This window comes from Anolis sagrei, chromosome 5 (assembly GCF_037176765.1).
Source record: "Anolis sagrei isolate rAnoSag1 chromosome 5, rAnoSag1.mat, whole genome shotgun sequence".
Lineage (NCBI taxonomy): Eukaryota > Metazoa > Chordata > Lepidosauria > Squamata > Dactyloidae > Anolis > Anolis sagrei.
In genome coordinates, this window is record NC_090025.1 from 71,235,250 (window position 1) to 71,247,556 (window position 12,307).

General features: G+C 39.2%; 1 protein-coding gene across 1 annotated transcript in view; it reads right to left on the bottom strand.

Moving 5' to 3' along the window:
* TUSC3 (tumor suppressor candidate 3) overlaps window positions 1–12,307 on the bottom strand; it is a 171,657-nt gene that overhangs the window by 23,696 nt on the left and 135,654 nt on the right. The window contains exon 7 of the mRNA XM_060778557.2: window positions 8,577–8,640. Coding sequence (XP_060634540.2) covers window positions 8,577–8,640 — 64 coding nt within the window. The remainder of the gene's footprint in view (window positions 1–8,576; window positions 8,641–12,307) is intronic.

Here is a 12,307-nt window from a genome sequence, read left to right on the forward strand (position 1 = left end):
CTTTATATTCCGCACTTCTCACCCCGAAGGGGACTCAGGGCAGATCACAAGTACACATACATGGCAAACATTCAATGCCATTTGTATAGACAGTACACAGACAGACAGCACAGAAAGAGGTGTTGTTTCGATGCCATGGGCAGTTGAGCTCAAGTCCACAGGGGGTGCTGTCATTCCATCCTCTATGACCAAGAGCCATCAGGACTTCCTCATTCCAGTATTTTCTGATCTTCTTTTTCTTTATGGCGTTGTAAAACACCTCCACCACTTTTAGCAGTACCTAATTTATCTAATTACAGCTAATTACAGTGAGCAGGGCTGATGGTCGGCCGCTCACACCAACCCGGGGCTTTGAACTTGCAACCTTTCAATTTATAGATCTTATAGTTGCTGATGATTTACCAGCTGTTCTAAACCTCCAGCCCCAGCACATTTCACCATAGTTTCCAACCAATTCAACATAGTTTTTGGCAGCCACACAAACAAAGTTTCTGGAGAATAACAACTACTTCCAAAGTGAGGACCAAACAATGAAGCAGAAAATAACACATTCAAACTAGCAACTGAAAATTTTCCAAATTTTGTTACATAGCGTAATCACTGCATCAAGGCCATTCCAAATGTACTGAACTAGTTTCCCTATTCCTGAGCCAGCAACACTAATGATCAAAGGTAGGCCAGAATATTGGGTGTGCACCAGATTGCAGAAAGTAATTTTTTCTTATGCACATCGCATCACACTAAAGATACATTTTACTTAAATACTGTATATACTCATATTTAAGTAGAGCACATGTGTAAGTTGAGGGCAGGTTTTTATGCAAAAAAATGGATTTTGAAGTGACCCATGGCTAAGCTGAGAGTCATTCTGCAGAAAGCAGAAAGGGCCATGGGCACCTCTGGAGACCAGTTGCCTCAGTCAGCTGTCACGCTTTCCCTCCCAGACCTTGGAAGAGGCCAGAAATGTTATTGTAGTGAAGAAAGGAGGGGCGGGGGGGGGGGGGTCAGTGCTTCTTTTGAATTCTTCTAAAACAGATTTATCTCTTGCTCTTTGCCACTGTAGTCTAAGAAGGGGGTGGCTCCTTTTTGATAAAAGAGTTAAAATACGGTACTTACATTGATCCATCGATATTTGACCCAAAATGTTTAGGTTGGTTTTTGATCAAATTTCAATACGTATACGTGATTTTATAGAGTACCTACTTCTTTTGACTACTTCCCTGCTGAAATTGAGATTGTAAAATCTCCAGGGTACAGAACAACCTTTTCCCGATTTATCTATGTACATTTATGGTGTCAAGCCATGAATTAATGTTATACATGGAAATTCTTCAAGACTATAGAGCAAGAAGCTGCCATGTTAAAAATGACCTTAAAACATCTATGAGAAAACCAAATACTTTTAGTAGCCTTAGTTACCAATGTTCTAACTGCATTCAATATGTTTTAGAAAAGACTTAATCAAGAGGGGAAAGAAATCCTGCGAGTTATTGTAAGTTCCCATAAGACTGACCTTCAAATGTATTACTTGCCATATAAGCAAATACATGGAAAAGCTTTTAAATAAAGAAAATATTTATTACTTATATTGAGGTAAGTGGAATATTATTGGAAAGGCGAGTCTGAATGCAGCACAAATTTCTGTTGCTAAGCTTCAGCATTCTAGTTCAAGGAAACAGAAACAAGCTTAGACCAAAATGTAGGATGAAAGAATGAAAGATAATTTATAGCTATGTGGATGCATATGCTGTGCAGGGTGAGTGGGAAGTCCTAGGTGGTATTCAAAGAAGCACAGTCAAGGAATGGAAAAGCTGATAAAGAAAAAGTAGGGAGAACAATAGTGCTCCCCATCTGAATTTCAAAAGTATGTTGCCCATTTGCTATTGCTAAAACTAGGTGTTAAATTTGAAGCATGCTGCAAAAGCTGTAAGTGCCCTGAAGTTCTCACTAGACTGCATTACAGGGACAAATCATTAATAAGAAGACTATGCCATATAGCAAACTAATGTTGGGTTTCATTGGGTTTATTGCCTATCCTTAATATAATCATTTCCCATGACATACTAGCTTCCTTCCTACATAAAGCATTTTCTACCCAGAAGCTATACTACAGTCCTGTCTAGCACACCCTGATGATATGATGGTGGTGGTGGTGATGACAACAACAGACTTAAAGGATTCCCGGCCCCATTGCATGATGTTCTGGATTTCATGTTTGGAGATACCAGACACAGGATAATATTTGATAGCAATTCAAAAAGCAGTAGACTAAAATAGAACCCCCCCCCCTCTAATAGGAAATAGGATTGGGGGGAATTTTGCCCTATTTTTGTCTTCAACTTGGATGAGGTCCAGGGCCGTTTTGGTTTTGAAACAAAACAAAAGCTTCTGCGTTTAAAACAAGCCAGGAAGACAAAAAATTGAGAGGCTGCAAAGGGTTCTTTGAAAGAAAAGAAAAAGGCGTAGTGTCTATATCTGCATGTATGCTTCTGTGGGTACACTTCGATTCTGTTTTAAAATTATGGCTTTTGGGAGAAATACTGCCTACAGGAAGGAAAGAAATATGGTAGTTCTATCCCCGGCTTTAATTTTTCCCATGGTGGAGTCTTCCAAAAACAGTTCCCCCATTAGGAATCTATACAGATATAGCCTAGTAAGAGCTATGTAAAGCACACTATCATTCTGCTGTTTGAGCTTCATTCGAAGTTCAACACTTGACTTAAATACACGTGAAAAGTTCTATTTTATTACTACGCACTTTTGGAAGTCAGGTTGAGAACATGAAAGTTAAAACTACTAGATCATAGTTGCTGCCAAACAAGCATGAATGCATATTGGTGTCATGAGGATTTAACTTAGGTGAAGATGTTTAAAACTGATTTCTATTTTATTGGTTCATATGTATTTAACATTTTTTAACTCCTTTGAATAAAATCACCCTTTGGCATGATGTGTTGCTAATTTTATTTTTCAAGGAGGAGGATGAGGAAAAGAAGAAAGACAGACAGAAAGAAACAACATTCAAGGCAACTATAATATTGAGCAATTCTACTTAAAATTATATATATGTGTGTGTGTGTGTGTGTAAATTACATACAGCACCTTCAGACAATAATCCTCCAACTGATCTAGTGAGAAATTTGTTTACAAAACATAAAGTTTAATTTTCAATTGCACCTGATAACAAGAACTGTTGCTCTTAGCAAAGAAAACAGGGCTTTGCCAGTTTAAGATAAAGCATTAATTTTTCTTCTCCTGAAAATATCTGTTCTCAAATGCACTGCATGTAAAGGAAACTGGAAACTGAAGTCAATTTGTATCATTTCTGGGAACAAAATGCACATATTTGGCAAGTTTACCTTGCAAAATGTTGCTGTGCAAGAAAAAACTGACTTAGTGAGCCTTGTTATCCCTTAAGCAAGCTTTAGACAGGCCTAAATGAATACACTTTGACAGAATTACCCTGGATTTACTTTGATGTAAATGAGACAGGCACAATATTCAATACTGTATGAAACTTGCTAGATGGAAGCAGCAGGAGGAGCAGGAGGGCAATCCATGTAAGCTTATGGCAGTTTGCTTTGACAGCCTCTTATGAGTACGTTTACAGACTTAATTCTGTACTACCTGAAAACTGTCTTAAGCAAGCATGCTGTCAAGAAAACAAAAAGGATATTAGAAGCCAGTGCGACTGAAATGATTTATGCACAGGGAGTTACATCTGAACTTCTCCTCCATGTCCTAGCATAATCATGTGCAATGTTATGCCAGTTGCCTTTTGAGAGATAACATGCCGGCATGCCAACTGGACTAGCTATAGCAACAAGACTAATATGACTGTAAGAATTCCAGAGTTTCTCTACACCAGGGATCCTCAAACTTTTTAAACAGAGGGCCAGGTCACAGTCCCTCAAACTGTTGGAGGACCGGATTATAATTTGAAAAAAGCATGAATGAATTCCTATGCACACTGCACATATCTTATTTGTAGTGCAAAACACTTTAAAACAATAGAATAATTAAAATGAACAATTTTAACAAATATAAACTTATTAGTATTTCAATGGGAAGTGTGGACTTGCTTTTGGCTGATGAGATAGGATTGTTATTGTTGTGTGCTTTCAAGTCATTTCAGACTTAGGTTGACCTGAGCGAGGGCCGGGTAAATGACCTTGGAGGGCCGTATTCGGCCCCTGGGCCTTAGTTTGAGGACCCCTGTTCTATAAAGTTAGCCCTCTACATTTGTGGGTTTGATTTTGGCAGATTTGATTATTCATGGATTTGATTAACATGCTCTCTTTAGAAAGCTCTAGGTCCTTCAGTGCAATGTTGACCATAGAGTCGTGTATTGGGAGATCTAATCCCCAATTAGATCTCCCAATACAGTCCCTGAGTTACAAACATCTGTCCCCGAGTTACAAACATCTGACTTACATCTGACTCCTAATGACAAATGGGGATGAGATAAGAGGAAATTAGAGGAAATCTACCCCTAGGAATGGAAATTCACTACAGAAGAGTTATCAAGGGGGAAAGGTGTCTCCACTGAAGATTAATCATCAATTCTTGTTTACACAAGTCAACATGTTCCAAATCCAATTGTACCAGGGACGGAAAGTCAGGGGAAATCTTCTGATCATGGGCATGGACAGCAAGCAAAGCAATCAGTACAGGAATATTAACCTTCCCTATGGTACCCAATTTTTTTATAAAGTGGTTGGAGTTAAAACTTTAAAAAATTGTACCTGTTCTGATTTACATACAAATTGAAGTGCGAACCTACAGACTCCATCATGCTTGTATTCTGGGGACTGTCTGTAACTCCTAGAGAGATGTTCTCTCAAGTAAAAAAGATAATGGCAATTTTATTATTTGCAGTTTTTCACTTTCCCTGAGTTTTCTGCCACTCACCTCTATATAACTGAACCACCAGAATAGGGGAGTATATCTAAACTGATGCAGTATTGTGAGCTCTTTGGACAATTAATGGCAATGGTATTCAAAGAAGTACACCTATATGTTAGATATCTATGAATCTGGCTCATCGCTGGAAATTTATTCCTGTATCCAAAATAGGAAATGTGTGAAGCATCATGGAGGAAAAGTAGTCATGAAGCCATTTGGACCTACAGTGGTGAAGAGGATTAGTTGGGAATGTCAACATCTGGACTTCTTGAATCATAATTATAGAAACAGGTTTTTCATTATTAAACTTTCATATTTCCATCCAAAAAAAGAGACAATAATCCACCTCAACATCCCTAGAGTCCAATAGCCAGGTGCCAGTGTGCAGATATCAGCACTAACACATCCTAGCAGCAGTAAGGACCCTGCTGGCCACAGAGCCAGTAAAGGGGAGGGGGATCACCCAATTCTACTTTCAAAAGACATGTTCCTACTTGGTTTCCTTGTATACAATTGAGATTATCTATTTCTTGCCATAAAGTAGAGATAATGCTGTGTTGCATGAACACCACATGATCAACTGTTTGAGATCAAAATGCAAACCCTAGAGCTATCAGAGGATCAAATTCTAACCCACAGAAATGTGTTCATTGTTGGCTAAATTGCAACCTATATTTTTACTCCTAATGCCAGAAAAAACAAGTTGCTATAACAGTACTGTTGTTTTTTTAAAAAATAAATTCTACTGATAAGTTCAATAGCATTGTTTAGGAAATTGAACTTCCATCATTTTTCTGCCTGTATGAAGATTTTTTTAAAGGAGAAAAATCAGAGCTTCTAATTGTCACGAAGAGGATAAAGCTAATAAATGATCTAAAGTGCAACTAGTAAAAGTTCATATGGAAGTCTGTAGATTGGTCATGAAAGCTCTTTGCAGTCCATCATTTGGTTTGAACTATGACATAAAACTTTCAGAACTCTTGCTGGAGGACGAATTAAGATGCCAAGTGAAGTTATTTGTTCTATCAATCCTGTGAGTACTTAATCTAATTTAGGAATGATGTATTTATCAAAAGTAACTTGGGAACTGGAGTGCTTTTATTTCACACACAAAACCTCACAACATTCTTTTACTTAGGGATTCACTTATGCTCCCCTTACATGGCATTGTATGAAGCTGGAACTGTCAGTTGCAAAGGTATAAATATCTGTGCCACAGGAGAGAGAAAAAACAGTGTGAAAAGTTATTCCACCAACCAAGTATGGCACATGAAAGAGAAAACATAGCTGTGGATAGTTGAATCTATGTGTGCAGAATCTGTGGATACAGAGAGCTGGCTGCACTAGAAAACTAATTTTAGTGATACCATAAACTTGCAGTACTAAACTAAATTTATTAAAAGAGATGAATTTGTTAACAAAGGCCAAGGTATTGTCTGATTAGTAATGACTTTTAGTGCAATCATCCAATTGTGTGTCGAATGCTCACCTGCTGGGAACCTCAGACTGATGGGCGATGTTTCAGGCAAAGGATGATATGATAGTGCAGGAGATGGGCAAGGGGTTATTTTCACCCATCCATCAGCCCTTTTGATTCAGCAGAATTTGGCAAATTATGATTAAACATGAATACTAATTTGATTGATCTCATCACACTGGTGCAGTGGTTTAGGAATTTCTTAAGGTTTTTGGGTTGATGAGTACCCATGGGCACCTTTAAGTTGACTGGTAGTTCATAAGTCCTGCAGTTTAGGATTTTGGCATCCACGGACAGTATCAGACATCACCATTTCAACTAACGTCCTTCGCCTATTTAGAGTGTGGGTTGATATGAGATGTCTCCCTACTGTTTTGCCCCCATGCTATCTAACTGCTTATAAGGTGAGATGGTTGCACAGAAAACAGATGGAAGACACTTAGGCAAACAGTTAGCAAGATATAATAACTGAAAAAGGCTTCAACCCTTTTTTCCTCCTGGGTCCTACTGGCACGGTCCTTGGAAGGGAGTTAAAGTCCTTGAGAGAGAGGCTCTGAATTACTGTACTCATCTGCTGTTTCTTCTCTTCTTGGTGTCTGTCTGTCTTTGGAGTAATGCTTGATTGGAACTAACTTTTATTTTAACTTGAAATGTCTCTGGCTTGGCTCCAACATAACTCCATCTGAACACTGTATGTGAGTTGCTATTTTGCGAACCTTCCTGGCCTTCCTCTCTCTTCACCTTCCTATTGTAAAATGGCTGATTCTCTAAGGAACAAGAAGGGCTTTGCCTGAGGCTCTGCCTTGAGAGGGTTCTTAAAGAGGCAGGGAGGGAGGTGACTTAAAGGGAAAGAGGCTATCTTTCTATCTATCTGAATGCACCTCCCTTTACGAACCACTGCGAAGATTTTCTGGGGAGGCCCTGCTCTCGGTCCTGCCAGCATCATAGGCATGTTTGACGGGAATGGGTGACAGGGCCTTCTCAGTGATTGCCCCCTGGTTATGGAACTCCTTTCCTGGCATTATTAGATCAGCTCCCTCCCTGCTGTCCTTTAGAAGGATAGTGGAGACCTGGCTGTGGGACCAAGCCTTTGGGGCAGTGCAATGAAGCAATAATAGAATGGTGACCTGAGATGGTTTTTAAGCAACTGATTTTAAAGTGGATATAAGTGATATTAATGTTGGTATATATTTATGATTTTATGTCCCGGCATTGAATGTTTGCTGTATATATGTTGTGCTCCGCCCTGAGTCCTCTGCAGGGTGAGAAGGGAGGAATATAAATGTTTTAAATAAATAAATAAATAAAATCTAGACTGACCCCCCCCCCCCCCCCCAGAAAACTTTATATGAAATGTTAATCCCCTCTAACTAAAAAGTACTTAAATAGGGGTAAACAGTGAGAGTCTTTACGGAGACACAACACCTTACACTGGCATGGGTGGCCTACACCAAAGGTATGGATCTGACATTTTCCCTATTCCAATGGTTTATTTGAATTTTAAACTTGTTTAGACTGGAATCCCCACTCAGGTTCTCTGTCTGTAATTTGCTCCACTGCACGGAATATGCTTTCTGATTCAATACATAAATGATATTTGCTTCACCTCTATGATCTACTAATCCATTAAAGATATACAGGAATAGACTCCTGATCATATAATGATATGCGTGGGTGTATATACACGCATTAGCATTAGCATGAATGTCTATGCTGTGAGCTCACTGGCAGGAAATTGTAACTTGATTCCACTTCTAAACTGTGCATTCAGTCTGAACAAACCTACTCTTTTTAGTTATGACAGACAAGTTTATCAAAAAACAAAATTGTCTGCATATTGCTTCATGACTACTATTGCTGACATGATGAGCTGATCTCAGTGCATTGTAAGCTGGTCAGAATTCTGATACAATAGAAAGAAAACAGATAGCATAGATAGCATGGTATTGGGAAACCAGATTGAATGCAGAAAATGAAATAGCTATAGTAGAGTGAAAATCCTCACAAAACTGCTGTAGATTTTCTACAAATAAGACAGCAAAAATATTGGATATCATTTTAATCATACGGTAAATAGGCAGGAAATGAAATACCTGCTCAAAACCTCAATAATATTCACTGTCAATGCAATTTCATTTAATAGTGGACTCTGTTTTGGCTTGCCTTTTTCCATCCATCAACATTTGAAGGATACTCAGAAGCAGAATGATATGAGACTCCGCCACAAACTGCGCCTGGCTGCTTCCGTGTATGTAGCTCTGAAAATTAGGAAGAAGAGAGAAAACAAACAATAGATTAGGTGGTGCAAAAGACTTATCATATTTTTGTGAAAGAGGTAGTTCATAACAATGATGTATAAGGCAATAAAAGCAGAATACCACAAGCTTGACAAAACAAGTTACAAGGCACATAGTTCCACAAAAAAGATGAAAAAAGCCCTTAAATGCAGTTGTAGAGCCGCACCTTCATTGATTTCACCTGAAAGTAAATAGCCAGAAATGCTGGGGAAAGTAGGTGAAGAGGGTTGTTCTTTCTGTATCAGGTTTGCATATTTCTTGGAGGTAGCTGATGGGCAACAGAGCTCAAAAGTTTAGATCAGTGTGTCTCAAACTCTGCTCTTCTAAGTGTTTTGGAATTCAGCTCCCAAAGGTTCCAGCCAGCTTACCAGCTATTAGAAATTATGGGAGCTGAAGTCCAAAACATCTGGAGGAGTAGAGTTCGAGAAACAGTGATTTAAATTAATCTCTGGCCTGATCTAGAAGTCAGTTCTCGTATTCTCAAAGCAATGTGAACCTGTCAATGTTTTTCTGTGCAGTTTTATCATAACTGTGACATTATAATGAAACAAATCCCATATGTTAAACAGTGGCTTTTAAAATAAGTAATTAGCATGTCAAATGTTTGCCTCAGTCCTCATGTGTTCTCTTTTCCAAGGAGATTCTATGCTGGGACACAACCCCTTCTCAGTAAATCCATTTTCTTTTTTAATTTTTTTGGTCTGTTCTATTGAAAGAAGCATGGAGCAGTGCCTTTACTTTGTCAACTTTCCAATTCTAGGCATTTTTAATAACAGAAGAGAATATAGCCATTCGTGCTGCATCCGTTTGTTTGATGCAATTCTACAAATCGGTTTGATGGACACTATGCATGTAAACCAAAAGAAGTTTCATTTATTCACACATTCACATCCTTGTCTCTCTCACATTAACTGCAACTATTATTGCTGCCTTTATTTTAATCATCACCACCACTTATACCTCAATTTTCCTCCAGGAAACTCATGATGTTTTAAATATTAAAATGATAAAGAACATGATAGCAAAAAGCATGAATAATAAATTTGCATTTTTTAAATCCAAAAGAATCTCTAAGAATTTCTAGTTCTTCTAGAATGACTCTATTATCAACTTCTACTGGATTCTCACATTGAGGACCTAAATGTTCTCTCTAGAAATATCTAGGTCCTCCAGCTTGAATGGACAAAGTTGAACATGCAGTCACACTGGAGGACCTAGAGATTCCAAGAGATGTTTGACTAAAATCTGTGAACAAAACTGCAAATGTGGAAGGAGAACTGCAGTTAGAAACATACAAAGTTAGAAACACAGAAGGAAACTATTAAGGAAACTATTAAACTATTAATTGGGAGTGATCCTGGACTCGCCGCTGAGCCTGGAACCCCAGGTCTCGGCGGTGGCCGGGAGAGCTTTTGCGCAATTAAAACTTGTGCACCAGTTGCGCCCGTACCTTGGGAAGTCTGATCTGGCCACGGTGGTCTACGCTCTTGTTACATCCCGGATAGACTACTGCAACGCGCTCTACGTGGAGTTGCCCTTGAAGACTGTTCGGAAACTCCAACTAGTCCAGCATGCGGCAGCCAGATTGCTCACCGGAGCGACATACAGGGAGCATACCACCCCCCTGTTGTGCCAGCTCCACTGGCTGCCGGTTCAATTCCGAGCACAATTCAAGGTGCTGGTCTTAACCTACAAAACCCTATACGGTTCTGGTCCAGTGTATCTGTCCGAACGTATCTCCCTCTACGTCCCACCTCGGAGTTTGAGATCATCTGGGGAGGCCCTGCTCTCGACCCCACCACTCTCACAAGTGAGGCTGGTGGGGACGAGAAGCAGAGCCTTCTCAGTGGTGGCCCCCCACCTGTGGAATTCACTCCCGGGGGAAATCAGAACAGCACCAACCCTCCTCTCCTTCAGGAGGAGGGTGAAGACATGGCTGTGGAACCAGGCCTTTGGGCAACCAGGCAATTAGACAATGACAACCAAATAAGACAATCAGATGTGTAAGATCGGCAGGATTGTCGAAATGGAACCAAAACAGATCTTTGAGTTAATTGTACACTGATGGGTAGGAGGAAGATCCAGGTTTGTATTGTTTTTACTGATTTTATCATTTTACTGATTTTATTGGATAATGTTGAATTGTGGGAATTTGTACTGTTATATTTTTTGTGATGATTGTTTGTGTAGCAGGCGTCTAAGTGCGCCTTGCAGCTGTAAGCCGCCCTGGGTCCCCTTCGGGGTGAGAAGGGCGGGGTACAAGAACCCCAAATAAATAAATAAATAAATAAACATTATTAGAACAATTTAAAATATGGACTTAAAAATAATAAAAAGTCATTAGAACAGTGAGTTTGATGAGTTGAGTGATCTCAAAATAAGATGAATTTACTGCTTTTGCTGGATTTTCTCTCCTGCTTCGACCACTGTATCAAATGATAGCATCAGTTTTTGTCAAGGCACTCAAAAGGCCAAATTCAGCTAGCTTCCTAGACATGCCCATACCACAGCAAACTATCTAGAAAACCACTCATCCCTAACCTCATAATGACAAGGGAACAGAAAGTATTTCACAATGCTTTCCAAAGAGGTTAGGTCCAAGAGAATTGACCTTTGGCTGCAACTGGGAAGGTTATATCCTCTTATTGCAGGAGCATATCGTTAGAAGGGGATTCATGACAGGAAATTATTGGTGCACACTCTTGAATTATCTGCTGGAGAGGGGAAAGAGTATCTAAAAATGAGCCTCTTAAGCTTTGTGCCCTGGGAGGTGAACAAGGAACTGGTGTTTGCTGAAAGCTAATAGCTTGGAGGTCACAATGGCACAATGAAAACATTAGTTCACTTCTGTAGATTTTCTTCTTTTAAATCCTGAATATTAGGGGGTTCTGATGCCCTCCTTTATTAAATCCATGAAATAGGAGAAAAGGGTCCTTCCGACAAATCTGTTGATCAAGATGAGCAGTATGCGCTATGCTAAAACAGCAAGTATCACATATATTTTTTTAAAAAATATCCCAGCAACAATGAGTCTGGATTCATAGACAATTTAAAATTGCTTTTCTCCCAATCCAATTTTGTATATATCTTCCAAGAGTTCTCAAATTAACTTTGAATATACCCAAACTTTTGGTTATATGATGTGTGTGTGTGTGTGTATGGGAGGGGAGAGGGATTAAAACTCCAAGGTAATATGAAAGGAACTGTTAACTCCTAGATGGATGAGGACATCTGATAATAGGCTAAAATTGACTGTGGGTCAACCTAGGACCTTTCTGAGACTGCCCCCAGATATATGTTTCTAGCCACTAAAGGATCTATGAAGGTGTGGAGGAATCACTATAAGATCAAACTATGTGTTGAAAAGCATCTAGCTAAATATAAATTTTTTGAGATTTCTGCGTTCAGAACCAAGACAGGCTTCAACTAGGTTTTGCATGATTTTTTTGCCCAATATTTCTCTGAAAATTCTCAAGGTGCATGACTCTAAAGTGCTATAAAAGAAAGTCCTCCTGGTCTCTAGACTGGGGTGAAACACACTTTGATATGGGAAAACAGTAGAGTAGCTCTTGAACCATATCCTTTAGGAGGAAAGCTAGTGCAGATACTTTTACATTTTTATAATAAT